Source organism: Sturnus vulgaris, chromosome 5 (genome assembly GCF_052056855.1).
Source record: "Sturnus vulgaris isolate bStuVul1 chromosome 5, bStuVul1.hap1, whole genome shotgun sequence".
NCBI classification, from domain to species: Eukaryota; Metazoa; Chordata; class Aves; order Passeriformes; family Sturnidae; genus Sturnus; species Sturnus vulgaris.
In genome coordinates, this window is record NC_142247.1 from 26,868,399 (window position 1) to 26,887,402 (window position 19,004).

General features: G+C 41.9%; 1 protein-coding gene across 1 annotated transcript in view; it reads left to right on the plus strand.

Moving 5' to 3' along the window:
• UTP20 (UTP20 small subunit processome component) overlaps positions 1–19,004 on the plus strand; it is a 63,331-nt gene that overhangs the window by 29,357 nt on the left and 14,970 nt on the right. Inside the window, exons 26-44 of the mRNA XM_014889832.2 lie at positions 126–292; positions 810–1,018; positions 3,763–3,906; positions 6,246–6,325; positions 7,198–7,424; positions 8,345–8,489; positions 8,918–9,005; positions 10,071–10,214; positions 10,810–10,860; positions 10,950–11,102; positions 11,625–11,780; positions 12,161–12,301; positions 13,103–13,240; positions 14,472–14,611; positions 15,127–15,206; positions 16,016–16,305; positions 16,789–16,928; positions 17,389–17,545; positions 18,317–18,415. Of these exons, the coding sequence (XP_014745318.2) occupies positions 126–292; positions 810–1,018; positions 3,763–3,906; positions 6,246–6,325; positions 7,198–7,424; positions 8,345–8,489; positions 8,918–9,005; positions 10,071–10,214; positions 10,810–10,860; positions 10,950–11,102; positions 11,625–11,780; positions 12,161–12,301; positions 13,103–13,240; positions 14,472–14,611; positions 15,127–15,206; positions 16,016–16,305; positions 16,789–16,928; positions 17,389–17,545; positions 18,317–18,415 (2,749 nt within the window). The remainder of the gene's footprint in view (positions 1–125; positions 293–809; positions 1,019–3,762; positions 3,907–6,245; positions 6,326–7,197; positions 7,425–8,344; positions 8,490–8,917; positions 9,006–10,070; positions 10,215–10,809; positions 10,861–10,949; positions 11,103–11,624; positions 11,781–12,160; positions 12,302–13,102; positions 13,241–14,471; positions 14,612–15,126; positions 15,207–16,015; positions 16,306–16,788; positions 16,929–17,388; positions 17,546–18,316; positions 18,416–19,004) is intronic.

The window sequence follows — 19,004 nt, forward strand, 5'->3', positions numbered from 1 at the left end:
TGGAGACCCTGAAGGGAGAGCTTTCACTAGAGAATATTTTTAAACAGAGTTTCTCCTGCAGAATAAGAGGCTGGAAAGCAGACAGCTTGCTGAAAGCTAATGCAACCTCTTTTTGGTTCTTGAAGAATTCTCTATGGCAGAATGAGAAACAAAACAGGGAGCAAAACACAGGGCAAGTCTTCAGCGAGCACTCGCATGTCAATCGTTCTTCGATTTCTGGCTGGCTCACTGCCAGAAGAGATACGGATGTTCTTGGATCTACTCTTTGAAGCTGTGAAGCAATTCAGTAATGGTAGGTAGGCCCTGAAAACTGGGGTGTGTTATTTCCTGACCTGTAGAGATGTGGGAGGATAAATATGCTTAGTACTGTTATGTGCTTCAGTTCATCTCTTAACTGTGCCTTGAAAGGACGAAAGTAAACCCTTGGTAAGGACTGGGTTTCCTCTGAATTTCTCCTTACAAAGCACGATTTCTGTGTTTTACATGTCCAAGGTCAGAAAAACTGAACGACTTGTATAGCTGTGCAAGCAAACTGTAGCAGGCCAGGAATAAGTAGTGGCTGGCATTATAGCCTAGCCTGAGTATCATGGCAGTAAAGAGAGCTTGTAAAGTGCTCTGATTCTGTAGCAGTGGGAGACATCTGAGTGGCAGAGAGATGGAGACACAGAGCTGTTCTTATTTAAAACTGACAGTGAGGATCCGTAATTTAGGGCTAAATTCCACTATTTTTCACTGAAAAAAATATTATTGGTAGTGGGTGTCTTCATGGTGCCTCTCTAGATAATTTGCAATTCCTTTGCCTATCACAGGGCCTTGTCAGACTGCAGTCCTTCAAAGTATGTCAGAGCTGGACTTAGCTAAAGTCCTGCCCCTTGGGCGTCAGCATAGCCTCTTCAATGGTCTTGAAGTTGTGTTGAAAAACATGGGACATTTGATCCAGCAATACCTGCCTGAAATTCTACAGATTCTTCTCTGCATGACTGCTGTGGTATCCTGCATCCTTCAGCAAAGAGAGAAGGTACAGTATATGCAAACAATATACAAACATGTAAATTAAGTTTCTTTCTCTCCTCCTCCTCCGAGCTTACACATATAAACAGAGCTTTACTGATTCAGGTAAAGATAAGTTGAATGCCATTGTAGAGTGAATCTTAGCAATTAGAAATCTGTCAAAATAGAGGCCTTAGTGCTTGTCTGAAAGTGCTACAGGGCTCAAGCAATGCAGGCAGAGTTAATGTATTTAGAAACCTGATTTGAACTGTGCTTTTGTGTGAATTACTGAAGAGAGAATTGGAGGTGATCTCTGCATTGTTTCTACCTGTTTTGTGGAGAGATGGGCAGGAGAGAGAGATAAATGTTCTGTTGTAAACATGTAACAAAATTTTATGGCTGGAAGTTGAAATTTGCCTTAAAGATGGAGTTTCTTGGCTGCAAGGATAAAACATTTGAGCAGGGAAAGGAGAGGTTTAAAGTTCCTTACCTGAAGACATTAGAGCAAACTTTGTCCGTGAGGTGTTTTGTTTCAGTGCTAGACCTCAGGGGAGCTCAGAATTGTGGGTGATCACAGTGATTATCTTCCCTGAGTGTCTCCTGTCATGGGACACAGGAAGGACATGGCTACCAGCTAAGCTTTCAGCACACTTAGAATCATCTTCAGCTCTGTATGAGGAGTAGTCATACTTAATCCGGTGTTACATTTGGGTCTTAGTCAGGTATCTGCAGAGTACTGCAAATGTTTTTTCCCTTGCTGAGCAATGGCTGTACATGCAGGAGGGGTCAGGTGAGGAAAACATCCCGTTAAAGATTGGTTGCACCTGAAGGTGGGACATGTTGGTTTATTGCTGCTCTGTACGCAGAGGAGCAGCACAGGCATCTCTGAGCTCTAGTCCAGCTACTTGGGGTCTGTTGCCAGCTGCTCAGAAACTGTAACACTGAGCCAGGCATTTCTGTCTTCCTGCTGCAGAGCCTGCTCGTATATTAGGTGGGAAACAAGCAAACTGCACAGTCATCATCATCACTGTGGTGTTGAAAGCAATTACGAGATGATGGACTGAACAAATGGGAATGAATGTTTTGTCACCATGAGCGTGTTCTTGCCAAGACCCAGCTGTTAGCATTGGAGGTTAGAACGTGCTTTGAAAAAAATCCATCAAACAAAGCAAGTCCTTGCAATAGGCAGTATCCAAGGTCTAATAGTTGCCTGTGAGGTGCACAGAACCTCGTAATTGTCTTAAATTACGAAGAGGAAGAGCAAATTTGAGGACATCAGCATCCCAAAGTCTGACTTAAGCAGTGCATTGCATGTGCCTACATGTTTTCAGTGAGGACAGGAGACAGGAGTTCTAAAAGTTGCTTCAATAACTGCTGGGAAAGCCGAATTTTGCCAGAGTTGCTGCAGTAATCCTGTCATGGTTGTGTAATGTCAGGAGTGACAGTCTGTTGTTTGTCTGAATTTAATTTAGCACTTCATTAGCCCAGGGGCTGTTAAAAGCTCAAGGAAGAGTGTGAGAAATCTGTTTATCTTGACTAATAATTAGAAGACATTCTTGGAGTTTGAGAGTAATTCATTGCAGACTGATACTGCCTGGAGAGTTAAACATCAACTTTAACTACTTTGAGACAAGTTATTAATTTACCATTTCCTACTGATGGTGTTCACTATTGAGTTTCTTTGTCTTTTCCAAGGCTTGATCTCAAAGAACTCTTACGATGATTGAACAATGGGAAACCCAAAATTACTTCAGTGGAGGTCACCATTAGAAATAGTATCCTGGTTTGTGCTTTCTTTGGGCTTTCACACAGTTCATTTGCCACCTGGAAGCTGATTGTGCTCCATTAGTACAGATTCAGCATACCTGGGGAGGTCCTGTTCCAAGAGCTTGATTGGTTCCTTTTCCACCATCTCCTCTTTGTCTTTTTTACTGGTGATTTTGTATTCTGTGTGGTAGATCATATGAACTGGAGACCCAAAAGAGCTCTGGTATCAGCTCCAGTATCCAGTATCAGCTCCAGTATCAGTGCCTTTTATTTCCTCTCATTTGGCTTTGCTATTTCTGAGGCTGAAGTTCATTACCTCTGCACTATGGAGCTACTTCATGTGCTCACGCTGTGAGCTGCATTGCACAGTATGGAAATATTTTATGTTACTCAGGTTAAGACTCCTCTCAGGGAGGAGAGTCAGAATGCAGCAGTGCATAAATCTCCTTACTGAAATGTATCTCCCAAGAAAGGCTGTGGAACATAACCACTAAATGGATACAGGAAGCACCTTCCTGTAACCAAATGCTATAGTCCCCACCCTACTCTGCTGGAAGACATAATTCACATTCTTCCCTTCTCTGTTCATCCCACTTCTGTTCATCTGTTAATTTCTTTTCTTCCCAGAAGATCTCAGTGTGCAAAGTATAACTTCACTTTGGAGAGCTGATTTCGATCCTTTCAAGTGTAGAACAGAATTGTTTAAGTGTCAAGGTGGGCAGATGCTACTGGGTTAAACCTGTCAGCATGGATTTTTTATGAGCTGAAGGAGTCTTGTGTAACTGACTCGATGCAGGATCAGGCAGGCCCCTTTTAGAAAAATTTTGGTCAACTCTGAGATGTAGATTGCTACTATGAATAAGTTACAAGAGAAAACAGAAGTTTCTGCAAAGAATGTATCTGGATGTGGTCAATCAATTGCTGGATTTAATTTCAGAGCAAGTAGTTAGTAGTTGTTCTGCCAAGGTCTTACTGAGTTGGGCTATATGTATGGTTTTTTTACAGGTCCAACCTAGGTTCATTAATCCACTGAAGAATTTGAGACGTCTTGGTCTCAAGCTTGTGGCAGAGTTTTTTTCTGATTATGAGACCTACAGCTTTAGTGTGGAAGAGATTGATGCAGTTTTCCATGCTGTGGTATGGCCTCAGGTAAGTATTTCTTGTTTTTCCAAATAACTTGTTCGAAACATATACCATGCAGAAAACTCCAGCTGTACTGGAGTCCATCATGTCACCTATGTCCACTGCTAGATTGGATGTGGCCTTAGACAGATTCTGGCATCCCAGTGTGTCTGTGCGAGGCCAGTTTCTTGGCTCATGTCTGATTAGTCCTGGAATAATCAAGTCACAGATTGAAGTACAAATTAATTCCTCTGAATAAAATGGATGCCAGTTATTTGTTCTTTAACCACAGAAGCAGACTCCTTCCCTAGATGCTTCAGGGAAGATACATAATACGAGTCATTTCTAGGTGCACTTTGCTACTTTTCAGTAGCAAAGTAGTGACAGTTGTTGGGTAGGGGACTGTAGAAACAAATGCTGCTGCAGGAAAGGAAGGACTCAGCAGAGGCTGTCAGTGGGCTATGTGGTCTTATGCCACCTGCCAAGAGTTCCATGTGAGCACAGTGACAAAGCACAGACCTGTGGCTTTTATCAGAGACATTCAGATCACCTCTGAGCTTGGAAAATGCACTGCTGTGAGACGGAGAGAGAACATAGAATTTAAAATTAAATTGTGCTCTGTCAGTGCAGTGGCTCTGGGGTTGTCAGGGAGTGCCTCTGCCAGCTGCTGGGTTGTCTCTGCTCTAAAAGCAGTTGTGTCCATGAAAAGGTTAACTGAGTAAGAGGGGCTGACTCCAAGAGTGTTCTTCCACAGAGACTTCTGAGGTATCCAAATGTCCGACTTCCTTGCAGCAGAAAAGCCTGTTAAAGAGTGCTGGTGTAGTCTGTGAAACTGCAGAGCTGCTTCTCTAGACATTGTGTTTGTTTACTCCTACACTGTTTCTCTGCTCTACCAGTATCAATATATGATGTGTACTATGGTTATGTGGACAAAGAGTAGATAAAATAGCACCAGGCAGTGCATATAGCTCTGTATTGCACTGGGTTGAGCAGCAGGGAAGTGCATGTTCCTGGTTTGTCCATGGAGTCTTCTTACAGTCAGGTGCTACGTGGGAAAAGCTTTGAACATTTATTGCAGTTCCAGAGCAGTTCAGGCTTTAAGTCAGCAAAGCACTTAAAGCTTTTAGGTGTTTGCAAATTCTGAGTAACTCTGAACAACATGTACTGTTGTTACTAAATAGTTAGAATGCCTCTTGTCCTTACATATGTCAGGAACACAGATGGTTTTGAAGCTTGGATAGTAGTATGATCCAGAAGCTCCCTCTGGAGTCTTTTCTGGTGAACTTCATGATAATTCGATTTTGGCAAAAGAATCGTTTTGGCTTGTGTGCTTTCTTTTTTAAAAACTACAGAACAGATATGTAAAAACTCGTGGAGAGAGCAAATAGTTTTAAGCCCGTTGAACCTGCAATTGGAATTTCCTGTTGTTCATAGCCCAGGATTTTGTTGCAGAGGCTTGTTAGCCTGCACAACAGCATTCCTGCAGGATTGGATTAATGGTTTACTCTCCATTGTATATCATTCAGGAAATCTCTGTTTTATGCAGGGCAATAATATTACCAGCCTTTGGGACAGGAGATTTCTAAGATCCTGGCTATGATGGTCAGACCTGCCTTCTTTTCTCTTATGCTCAAGTCTTGAGCAAACCAAGCTAGTCCAAACCCCACATGCACCATTCTGCCTGCTGCCCCTGAATGCACTGGAGCCTGCTCTGCCTGTGTGGTCACTAGTGGTGCCCTGCCAACAGTCCAGCCGTGGTCACAGTGGAAACCCACCTGCGTGACTTGGGTGGAGTCTGTTGGGTCGTGGAATGGCAGAGAGGAGGATGCACTAGGTCACCATAGCCTGTGTCCAGTCATGAAGGAGCAGCAGCTATTCTGTGTGGCTCAGGCTGGGCACCTCTGAGGTGGAGTTGTTTTGGACACAGAAAGAATCCTGTTAGAAGATCCCATTCGTGGGATGCAGTACGATGTTCCAGCCTCTCCAGTGAGGCCATGGAGATACAGACCAGGTGCTGCAGTCAGGGCATAGGAGGTGTGGGAGGAGTGAGTTTTGGATGCTGTGCTTGAGATTTCATAGGTATGTCTGGGAGAGTTTGCTAAGTCTCTGCGGCAAATGTGAGGTGTCATGAGGATCTAGTTTCAAGGGGAGGGCAAAAATGATAGCTGGAATACTGTATAAACAGGAGTGAGATGATCCAAGTCATTTGACAAATATTGAGGAAGTTGGGGAATTATTTTATAAAAGGATGAAATTACTTTATAAAAAAGATAAATTATAAAGTGTGAGGTCTTTGTTAGAGATGAGGTTTTTAAGTGGCTTTACTTACTTGTGTTGTGTTGGTATCTGATTTTTCTCTCCTTTAGGTCTGCAGACTGGCTTCAGAGAGTCAGTATTCTCCAACTTTTCTGCTCAAACTTATTCACACCTGGAGTAAGAACCCCAGGTAAGTGTTCTTCTGGCAAAGAAGCCTAAGTACTTCTGAATACATAAAACACAAGGAAAAAAGAGCACACTAACAGGCTGTGAATAATTGTGTCCTAAACCATATTTTCTTTTTCCATTATACTCTTATTCTTTTTATAGCAGTCAAAGCATCTGGGAAGCTTTCCAGTTTATGCAAGAACTCACTTTTTAATAGGCTACTTTCTCTATGTATTTATAACTAAGCACATATGCAGCCCAAACCCAACTCACAGGTGAGGAGGAGGTCTGACTTCTTAGGATATATCTATCTTTACCAATGACTTCTTAGTCTTGCAAGGTGGAAGTCAGTTTTGCAATATATAATTTCATTCGTGTTTTTGTGAGTCTCTGTTTCTTTCTATTTTATGAAAGAGTATGGGCAAGTTCAGCATAGAATCTGTAACTGAGAGTCTGTTACTGAAAGTTGTAAAAGAGCTTTTTTTGATTCAGACACTAAGTTCCAAGTCAACTGTCTTGTGTGATTTTTACCTCTTCCACAGACTCAGTGTTTTTCCTTTGCTAAAATACCTGGTGTTTCTTTTGAGACACCTCACTGGTTGGCATGAAGACCTTGTACGCAAACTCCTGTTAAAGATGGTGTTGGATCACTAGGTTAGGAGCAGACTAAGAAGAGACTAAGGCTGTGGAGAAAGGATTAGAAAAGGGACTTGATAACCTCTCAACCTCCATTCATTGTATTTTTCATGACACTATTATGGTTTTTGTGCACTTTATTCTTGGTTGAAGTGGAAGACAGTCATTATTTTTTGTGCGACTTCTCACACAAAAGAATTATAAGCTGAAAATTCTGAACCTAATTTTCAGTGAATCTTTTTGTAATCTTTCTCTCAGGTACTTCCCTTTGCTGGCCAAGCAGCGGCCAGATCATCCAGAGAGTGATATACTGACAAATGTGTTTGCTGTGCTGTCAGCCAAGAATCTGTCTGAGGCCACATCCAGCCTTGTGATGGACATCGCTGATAGCCTTCTCAACAGCCCAGATTTTGAACCCACAGAGCAGGTTTCCAGTTTGAGCGTGACTGACTGTGTTGTCGTGGCCACTGGAGACGTGACAGAAGGTATCCCTGCCTGAGAATTCTGAAAGACCTCTTGGGTGCTTTAGATGGAGGTGTTAGATTATAGTGAGGTTGTCTATGCTGGCTAAGAATACTGGGCAAGAGGATCTCCTGCTAGGGATGGAAACATCAATGTACAAATTTGTCTTGTGGTGCTCAAGAACTGTAAAGTCCTGATAGCTTGATGACTGATGAGATCCAAATTTGAGTGACAGGGTCCTGAGCACAGATAGATTCCTTATGAAGAGGGAAATGTTGACCTGTTTTGTCTGTGAAGCTTTGACTTTTCTAAGTTCAAGAACTGACTTGGCTCTGTGCCTAACAACACGTTTTATATAAAGTATATGTGTGTGTGCTTTATAAAGGCTTCCTATAAGCACATGATCCTGTATCACTCTGATGTTTAGTCTGTGCTCCCTGACAGGAAAGACCTGGTCTGTCTTTGAGAGTTAGTAGACAGAACAGTAGTGTACTGCGTTTGATGCTGTGGAGACATCTTTCACCTGCAGTACTCAAAGCTAGTGGAAAGGAGTGTGTGCCCTTTAAGTCAGCTTTGATTTTACACAAGAGGTCAGTGGTGGAATAAAGAAAACCACATCTACAAATGTTCCAGTCGTTTTAGGGGATGTTACTACTGTTGAGGAATGTCCTTGGTACCTTCTGATAAGCCTACACTTACGAGGGCCATTACTGAAATCTGTGAGGAGAGTGGTGTATGCTTTCTTTGATCCCATCTCAGACATGCTAGACTTGGGCTCAGGAAGTGCTGGTACTTCTTCCCAGCCACCAGCTGCCCTGCACATTCATAGCTCCCATTTACTTATTCTTCCACTAATGAAGCCTCCTTTGTATAGGGTTGGATCTCCCTTCTGTTTCTTGCAGAAGAGTTTCTTGGGTGTTGCTAACTGTTGTATCTCTTACAGAGCCCCTCAGCCTAGGTTGCCAGTTGGTCCTACCTCATGTTCCTGCCATACTTCACTACTTCAGCAAAACAATGTTAAATGTGGAGAAGGTCAGAAAGAAGAAGTACAGAGCTCAAGTCAGCAAAGAGCTGAGCATACTTTCCAAGTAAGTGATTCTTAGAGCCTGAAACAGTCAAAAAGCTGGAAAGAGGCTTATTGTAATAGTTTCCAAATTAAAAAAACGCTGTGTTTCGAACTTTTTAAATTTACAACAACTGTAAATACCTGGATCTGTCATTGACCTTGCAAGTTGCTGGTTACTGAGGTGGTAAGTTTTCAGAAGTTGATTCTATCTGGTTTTGTTACTGTTACTCAAACCTAATGTCTCTTGAGGGTAGAAAAATATGTAGAAATGCCTGCAGTCATGTGAAACTGAATACTTAGGCTGGGACTGTGAATTTGGTAAGTATTCTCTGTTAGTCTGGATAGTCTGACAAAGCCTTGTGAAATCACACTAGTGCTAGCAGACTTCTTTGCTCTTTACTGGTGATTGAAATTATATAAAGGATTAAATTACCTTGTCCAATTTTGCAGGATCAGCAAATTTATTCAAGAAAAGAGCCAGAATTCAGTGCTTGTGAGCCTTCTCCTCCCTTTCCTTTATCAGAGTAACATGGAGCAGGTAGGCAAAAATTATTTCCTCCCCACTTCTCTTTTAATAAAATAGATTTGTTTGCGTAAAATATAGTTACAAGTCTTACTGATTGCATGCCATTTCTCATTATTAGCCTTATGCCATTTTTTTAGCTTTATTAGCATTATTAGTCAAGTCTTCATGTGTTTATAATCTGCTCAGAACGTGGTGTTGCTGTGTGTTGATGTGCACTCCTCACCCAGAGGTGCCAGTGCCCTGACTGATTCTCTTCCCCCTTTTCATGGGGAAGGTCTGCAGAATTATAATACAGTCTTTACTTTCTTCGTCACTGTAGTCAATCCAACAAATGGCTGACAGTGTTTGAAATAATAGTTGTTCTTCATTATGCACCCCAAAGCCAAAGCCACAGCAATGTGAATACATGTCTGGTGTACTGGGCAGTGCTGCATTAGTCTGCTGCAGGGTGAAAGGCAAACCGTATACAGTACTATTCTGGGGTTTTAAATCTGTCAATTAGGGGACCCCATGTCATTTCTGTTGAGGGAGATCATACAAGATCTTCTTTACTGTGCAGTGACTGGGCACTGGAACACATTTCCCAGAGAGTCTGTGGAGTCTCCTGCATTGAGATACTCAAGAACCATGTGGATGCAATCCTGTCCCGTGTACTCTGGGATCACTCTTCTTGGGCAGGGAGCTTGGACCAAATTGACCTCCTGTGGTCCTTTCCAACCTGACCCATTCTGTGAAGTAGATGGTGCTATTAATGTTCATCTCACATATTCAAGAAAGACTACTTATTAAAGCACTGTTAGTTCTCCTGATCTTTGAGTCATGGGGAAAGACACATAAAAGAAGTCTTTATCATGCTGACAATCATCTCTTAACACTGTATTGTTTCTAATTGAAAGGTTGCAAGTACTTCTGAAAGATTTGATGATTGCATTGTGTCCTTCTAATTCTTTGTTCTCGTTCGTATCTCTGATTTGAATAAAGTACAGCCGTGTTCACTTCGTGTCTTGAAATACGTCCCAAGGAAATGAAATAATCTCGTGAGGTTTCAATACTTACTGAAAGTTATGTCTCTTTCAGGGTACACAAATTGACATTCTGGAGACAGTTCAGAACTTGCTGAAGCATTGCTCAAACCCTACAAGCTTCCTCAAACCACTGGCAAAGCTCTTTTCTGTCATCCAGAACAAGCTGTCTCGAAATAAGTTGTGCTTGGTATTTCAGGTATTGGATTTCTACATCTTTCTATGCTTTTTTAAAAATTTGTTCTAAGAGATCAACAACAAAGTAATAGCAGTATTTATCTTTATACATGACTTTAAAAACCTTTTTAATTTACTTCTTGTGAGAAGTGAAAATAACAGAATTATATGTGATAGAAATTAATGAGCTGCACAAAGATTTGTTAAAGTTTTGGCTTACAGCCTGGTTGATGTGAGCCGAGCCAGGATCTTTAGTGTAAGAGAAGCCAAGTAATGCACTTTAACTGCAACAAATCCTGCATGTTGATGAAATAAGAATGGTTATTTGTATTCTTCTCTCACAGTTTATAATAGGCTGTTCTGTATTACTTTGAAGTGACTTACATAACTTCTTAGGAGTAAAACACAGGAAACGTTCAGTGTAGATATTGAAGAACTTAGGAACTTAAAAGACATGTCCTCTAACTTACATAAGAAAGGCTCTTATGGAGGTTCTAACAGGAGAAAGACTAATGTTGTTGCTTTATTTATTTTTTTGTCTCGAGTGGTAAAATCTTAAGCTACCCAAATTCTTAACAACTATAAGAGTTAACTGGGTTTTTAATGTTTCTTTTTAGACTTTATCTGACTTGGACACTAAGTTGAAGTATATTACTGATGTTGTTAAGGTATGCAGCTTCTTTGCTCCCTTTTTCCCCTAATATGGTATGATCAGGTTTCTGTCATTTTTCATTAACGCCTTGTTGCTCTGTCTTAGCTGAATGCCTTTGATCAGCGGCATCTGGATGATATCGACTTCGATGTGCGTCTGTCAGCGTTTCAGTCCATCACAGCCCACATCAAGGAAATGCAAACAGTGGACACTGACTTCCTCATCCCTGTTATGCACAACTGTTTCTATACCATCCAGGTTGGCTGAATATTCCTTCTCTTCCTATATGCACCATGTGTCCATGATGAGTCTAACTTTCAACTTACTTCCATTGGCTGTTTTTTGCCACCCCATAACATTCAGAAAGTATCTTTAGGTATTCTTACAAACACCTTTTTGAAATTTTGTCTGTTCACCTTTTCATCTGTGTGTCCCAAAAGGAAAATGCAGTGTAACACAACTTTCTGTCAGTGAGCCCTGGAACTGTTTGGTCATTTCTCCTGGATAAAAGGCATACTACAGGCTTGAAAGGCTGATTTTCTATTTGTTGCAGCATATTTTGGTTGTGTTAGCCTGCTGGTAAATCCAAAAGGTTTTTTCCTGATGGGTAGGGTGGGCATTAATTTGGGACTAGAACTTCTGTAGGAAAGCTCTCAAGAGTTTCTGAGTCTCTGCAGGACTCATTATGTTGTGTCCAGTGCTACTGTTCTGTCCAGCCTTTTGGGAAGAAAAAGGGTGTCATAGCCAGACTCATGTGGTGCCATTTCTTCATCCACTCAGCTTGGGGACATGGCTCTTAGTGACAATGCAAGCCTTTGCTTGACCAGTTTCATCCACCGACTGGCAGAAATCAGCCACACAGAAGATGAGTACAAGGAGTTAATCCAGCACACTGTCCTCGAGTCTGTGAGAAGAGGTCTGAAGAGTAAGACTGAGGTAAGGCAGTGGTATCTGATCACACACTCCCAGCTATCTTCAGGGTAATGAGACATTTTTTGGATGAGTTTTCAAAATCCCCTGGTGGGATAAGAAGTGCATGTACCGACTATAAACTTGCCCTTCATTTTAAACCTTATAAAATTCTAAAAAATTATAGAAAATAACTGTTTCTCTGCTGTTGTTCAGCTTTTCTTAGGTGTAACTCATTCTCTGGAGGGGAGGCTTTAATTTATATGCAGTCCATAATTGGTGCATTTGTTGTTAGTAAGAATCAGGACGTTTGATTGAAACACTTGTAAATGACAGCACTGCTGTTTTCAGGAGTGTGTAGCAGCCTTGCCAAGGGATACTTAACATTCATTGCTTGCTATTTGTAGAGCATCCAGCAGGACTACACATCACTGCTTTCCTGCCTCATTCAGACATTCCCAACAAATCCTGAATTCCAGGATTTGGTCCAGCTGACAAACCGCCATGATCCTGACATGGACTTCTTTGAGAACATGAAACACATGCAGGTAAAAGACAGCAGGCATTTCTTAGTGCCTCTCCCACGCTGCTAAGTAAAAGCATCTTACTGTAAGGATATGTTTTGCAAAGCATCTGTGTCTCGTCTGCAGAGAAATTGAACTTGTGTCATTAGATACTGTTATTATATATAAAAACAGAGATGTTGATATAATCAGAGGTGATTGGGAATCAAAGTCATGTTTCTAGCTAGAAATATCTTGGGTTTATGATAGTCCACAGTCAGCAGTATCCTGAAGGTTCCTCTGACACAGGCATGGAATGGGTCTCTGTTTTTTGTGGCCTGTTCCCTGCTGCTCTTGGTTTGGAGGCTCTGCAGCCCCTTCACATTCACAAACCTTTGCAATATAAATGTTACGCAAAGCCTGGTCTCCTCATTTTTCTTGCAGTATGGAAATACATTTCTTTTGCTTTCAGATATGTAATCTGAGAGAGTCTTTGCTGTATCTGTAGTTATATGCAAAGTTGTAAGTTTTTAACTTGTAATTTTCTCTGGTCTTTGCATTTCATGCAGCAACTGCTGTTTGCAGTTGCCTCCCTTGTCTAACACCTGAAGATAGCAGTCTTATGATTATAAATCCACAGTGCTATTGACTTGGAATATCTATTAAGGCAGAACGCTAGTGAAAGCCCAGGGATTTAAGGAAAAAGGCATGACTTGGAAATTACTGTAGTACGTTTATGCCATTACCTAAAACTGGGACATTTTCAGAACTGCTGGATATAGGTGCTCTCTCGTGCTACCACGACTCAAGCACCACCTCGTTCACTGTCTCCCATGTCTGACTCAGATCCACAGGAGGGCACGAGCTCTGAGGAAACTGGCAAAGCAGCTCACTGAAGAAAAGCTTGTGCTGTCTTCTAAATCCCTCCAGAACTACATCATGCCTTATGCTACAACTGCCATTTTCAGTGAAAAAATGCTTAAGGTAGGCTCTTTTAGTTGAATGCATCCACTTGAATATTTGCATCTTTCTTATAAACCATTTTCCTTAAAAACCTAACTGCTTTGGACAGCTAATATGTTTGTGAAGTGAGTATCTCCATTGCAGACAAAAATGCTGTGCTGGTTTTGGTGGCAGAAAGAGGGTTTGGAAAGTGCAAGTGCAGTCTGGGCCCAATGCTATATGTGCTAAATTTGATCTTCTTCTCAAAGGTTGATCTCCTGGCTATTTGGGTTAGGGTTTTTTGTTCTGTTTTAGTTTTTTACTTGCCGTTTTATTTGTCTTTCTTTTTTGTAATCAGCTTCTTATTTTTTCCCCTCTGCCTCCAAACTTCTGTCTTTCTGTTTAATTGTGAGATTAGTTACTCCTTGACAGTAGACTGTGGGAATATAGTCTGTGCCTAGTAACAGAGGTGGGAATAAATACAGTTTTCTCTGGTCTTAGAGGGAAACTGCAGAAATTGGCTGGAAACATCTGAAATCAATAGCAGCTTTGTAATTAAAATTTGAAGGGTGACATTTTGTTAGTCCCTTTCACTTTCAGTGAAATTACTTGTAATATCAGTGTAGATAGACTTTCCACCTGTGACTTTGAAAAGCAAGGTTTCACACTTCTGTAGTTCCTTGCACACCACCAGGAGAACAGCAGACCTGCTTCTGTCATGCCAAGTAAATGTCTAATTTGCTTACTGTAAGAAATAGTCCTCTCAAGCTGAAACAATTAGAGCTCAGGCACAGGACCCAGCCCCTGCTGCAGTGCAGGCTGTGCTCCTCAGTAGAGTGTCTGAGTAGCTCTTTGAACAGAGGGCAGTAATATGTTTTGGTTAAAACTTTGGTGAAGAAATAGACAGATTTTATTTCACATCTTAAATGGGTTTATAGTTGAAAAGCATAGCCCAGCAATGTGCCATGTGTTTGTGGTTGGATGCCTTGACTGATTCTTGTTCTAAGTTCTTAACACAAGTGAATCCATTGGTTTAAGTATGTGAGAAAAGTTAAATGTGTGCAGAAAACTTTGGAGGAAGTGGGTCCGGAGATCTGCTTGATGGACTGTGATTTTTTTTTTTTTTCCCTAACGTGGTGCTCAGGAGGAGATTGAAAAATACTGAATCCCAAGCATCCCCACTAGACAGACATTACTTCTTTGAGTAAAGGATGTTTTAGACACACGACCATTGTGAGTGCTAACAGCAACTGAATTTCTCTCTTTTGAGCAGCATGAAAATATGGTAACAGCCTCAGTTGAAGTTGTTGGAGCTGTCTGCCGACATCTTTCATGGTCAGCATATTTGTACCACTTAAAGCATTTCATCCATGTCTTGCAAACAGGACAGATTGGTACGAAGCTGGGAGTCAGGTGGGTACCGTGGGCAATGCTGCTCTGGGTTTCTCCAACGACTGCTTAGGCACAATTCAGTGTTTTTAGGAGCATCACATTTATTTTATTTTAGCCTCTTCCCTGAGATGAGATGAGATTTTGCTGACTTTGAGGTGGATTTAAGCAAGTGAAGGTGGGCATGGCTTGCTGCCTGCAACTATGAAGTTTGAACAGATTGTTACTTTTTTATGCTATGTGTCATTGAATGCATGGCAGCAGTTCTGTCAGGCTGTCCCTGCTCCTGGGACACCCCAATTGCTCCAGTACCACTCTCTGTGAGGTTTCACAATGAGCTAGGTCACAGAATGCGTGTAGCTGAGAAGTAAACAGTTTCTATTTTCTGGGGTTTTTCAGGATAAACCTCCTTACATTGCAATGTCATTAAGTCTGATGTTTTCCAAAAAGTGCTTGTAAGATTTTTCTGTTGTGTTTGTATATGCATCCTCTTCTTCTTGTGCAGAGAGCTGATCTTTCTTCATGTTTTCCTTCTGCAGCTTGTTAGAGACAGTGCTGGAAGCCTTTCACTTTGACTATGCAACCCTTGAAAAGCAGCTTTTGACCATTGACAACCCAGGTTAGCTTTTTGTGTCTGCTTGTAAAAATGCTACCTCAAACTGCTCAAAAGCAGCTAATCAAAGTATTGTGTTTTACTCTTGACATCAGCTACTCCTGTCTTTTTAAAATGGGCTAGCTGGAAGCTAGTGTTGACTTGTCTCCTCAAGAGCAGTGCAGATTTTCCTCCTGTGTGTTGACAAAGTCAGGAGAAATGTAGGGAATCATCTCCACGTTACCACTCCATCCCAGGCGTCTGTAAGTCAAAACAGCCCAGAATCTCTGTGGGTCTCAAGGTCTGCACTCAGCTGCCACATGCTGACACACCTGAGTTTTTTGGCTTTGATGTTGGCTGCTCTCATGGTTATCTGTAGCAAAGATGTCCTCACCTTGCTTCCCTCACCATTTCACGGGACCAAGTCATATCTTCAGCTTCTTCACTATTGTGGTTACCTGTGTTAGTACCTTTGAGTGAAGGAGATCTCACAGCTGTGCTTGTCAGTACCTCTTGCCTTGTGAAATTCTTAATTTTAAGTGAATGGCAGTTCTCTACAGATCAGACACATTGACCTTTGCTAAGCTGACTATAGGGTTCAGACACAGAGTAACATAGTCTTGGCTTTAAACCTGGCCCTGAGGAGTGGTTATCAGAAATCAGCAAGCCAAAGCTTCTTTACCCAGTAGAAGAAGCCTGATGCTTATTGGTGATTTGCTGTGACTGGTGATAGGTAGGAGCATTATCTAGAAGCAAGTTGTTGCAAGAGTCTCAATTAAGAGATCAAATTTTGTGTTCTTTTGTGTTTACCTGTACTTTTGGCAATTACTTGATAGAATCTGCTGCCATGGACCTTGAGCCAGTGGTGGAGGCTGAAGAAGCCATGGAGCTGGAGCAGAGTGAAGGGGAGGAGGAGGAAGTTGAAGAAAAAAATGGGAAGAATCTCTCTGAGAAGCCAGAAGAACCTGAGCAAGCAGCTGAGCCATCTGAAAATGCTGAACAAGTGCCCAAACCTGTTTCATTCTTACCTCGAAATAAAGAGGAGCTTCAGTGTTTGATCAAACACATTCAAGAAACGGTTACAGTCAACATCTTGCCTAAATTGCACAGGTGTATTGTTGCAAAGGTGAGGAGTTGACATTTGAAAAGTCCTTTGTAGGCCTTTTGTAGGCTGCTACTTTAAGGATTGGGGTATTACTTCAGAAACAGTGAAAATGCAACACATTAAAAAAAATAGATGCAACTGGAGATAGACCATCTGAAAGCACAAAAAAGGCTTCATGCTCTTTGCTGAGTCATGGAAATTACTGACAGATCCTCTGGTCAGTGTGTATATAGTGTCCAGAGTTCCCTGCTGAGAACTGTCTCAAACTACACAAGTGAAATGATTCACTTTGTCCAACTTCTTGAAGAGTTCTCAGCCACTTGCTAGCACCAGGCTAGTTTCTGTATTGAAAACACACAGATTGATCTCAGCTGTCCTTTAGCTGTCTGGGTTTTTCCTGCAGTTATCAGAGGATAGCAGCCTGCCTCTTCTAGGGTTTGCTGAGAAAAAGCAGGATTTGTTTCTGTATATTAAAAGTGCATTGTGTCTTGCTATCTTAAAAAGGTTAAAAGAGACGAGGAGCACAAACTTGTGAAATCTAATGTTGTGAATGATGATGAAGTCGTTCGTGTTCCATTAGCTTTTGCAATGGTCAGAATGATGCAGTGTCTTCCCCAGGAAGTGATGGAAGCTAACCTACCGAGGTAAGTCCCAGTGGGGCTCCTTGAATCCCAGTGGGTCTGTTCATTGTGCATGGAATGAGCCCAGGTACCTTTCTCAAGCTGTGGTTATGTACATGGCTAAAGTCAAAGAGGGACATCCTAACAGATCTCAAATACTTCTGGAAATTCCTATTCCTAGTGACATGCACCTCTGCACCTCAGCATTTGACTTCTGTAAATCCTTACCTAAGAGCAGAGCTGTGAATCAAGGTGCTTTGGCAGGGCTGGTTGTGCTGGGAAAAGAATAATGTACAGAAAGAGAGGAGAATCAGTAAAACATCCTGAAGGACTGTGTGTGTGTGTCTGCATATAAAACCTCTCTGTGAGGCTGGCTGTGAGTACAGCTGTGGTAGTGAAACAGGCCTGAAAAGCAGCCTCCTTGGCAGTGTAATTAGTTCTGCTCTGCTTGGAGGTGAACTAAGCTGTCTGTCCTTGTTTCCAGCATTCTTCTGAAAGTCTGCACATTTCTGAGAAACAGATTTCAGGAAATACGGGATGTTGCCCGTAACACCCTCATTAAAATCATGGAAGTGTTGGGAGTGCACTACCTTCTGTATATCTTAAAGGAGATGCGATCTGCACTCATCCATGGTTACCAGGTAATTCTGAAATTCTTCCTCTTCTGCTTTCTGTAGGCTTTTTTTAAATGTGTTGGGAGGAGAATCCAAAGGGAAGTTGCTACTGAAATTGTTTTGCACTGGTAGAATAGCTTGGCATAATGCAAGTAAATACTGTTGCTAATGCCTACATCAGTCTTTGTTATGCCATGCCAAGTGTCAAATAAGGGTCTATACCCTCAAAGAACTGAGAGTCTAAGCCGTTTTCCTAGTGAAGAGTTGAGGTATGAAGAGGAAGGACGAATTTCTTGTTCCAGTAAGATTAGAGGAAATCTTTCAGTAAGGTCTTGACGGCTAAGCAGTATCTGAGGGGAGTAGCCACGGAGACTGCACAGACAGTGTGTGGTGATGCTAATTGAAGGCTTGCTTCCTAGTTCCAGAGCCAAGGCTCTGACTTTTAATTCATCTTTCTTCTTTCCATGGCTTGGGTTAAGAATCATTTTTCATGTGAATTACCCCAGAGCAGTTGCGTGAGCTTCTAGTGAAAGCACCAATTAGAGCAGCCTAAATACATCAGTAAGAGCACTGGGGAGAGAGGAGATTCCAGCGCTCTTGCCAGTAGGTGGTGGGACAGGGATCCTTTTCCTGTTGCCACTACGTGGATTCTCATCCTCACAGTGTTTTCTTCCTATAATGGGAGCTCAAGTGCAGTGTGTGACTTGTGAGTCTCTGATATGGGAGTGTCCCCATCTAGTATGATTAAAGAGGTCAGCGCAGAAGTTTGGAAGCATGATCTGTTCTCTTTTTCTCTAGCTCCATGTGCTGACTTTCACTGTGAACCTGTTACTGAAGGGCCTTACTACCAGGCTCAGTGCTGGTGATTTGGACCCCTGCTTAGATATCCTGATTGAGGTAAAAGCTATTCAAGACTGAAGGAAAAAGCATCATAAAGTGCTTGGGACATTTTCTGGGAGGGGAAGGTTTTGTGTAGGTTGTCTGTGACTTGGTGGCAAACCAGACTACTGTGTGTGTACTGCCAAGGAAGGAGGCATCAGTAGAGCCCCTTGTAGAGGGGAATCAAGAGAGAAGTCAGGTATCTCTGGGGCTGTATCCTGAGCCCTGCATTCTGAGAGGGGGTGGATTCAAGATTAAGACACCTAACTGGGTTTTCCTGTACTCTAAATAGCTGAGCAAATCAGCAGGCATCTGCTCAGTGCAGTCCACAGAGCTCAGGAACTCAGCTGTATATTGGAACTCAGAGTATATTGGGATGTATTGATCTGACTGTAGTCCCATTCCTTGTGACACAACACTACAGCGGGGTGTGAGAACAGTGTTCTCATCTGCTGTGCTTAAACTAAGATTTTCTGTGTTGACAAAGGAAAGATAGACCATGATTGGTAGGAAACCTGGAGAATTGTTTTTCCTGAGTGGGGAAAGATAGTATTGTTCTGTTGCTACTGGAGGAACCTGCTTCTCTCATTCACTTCTCTTACCTGTT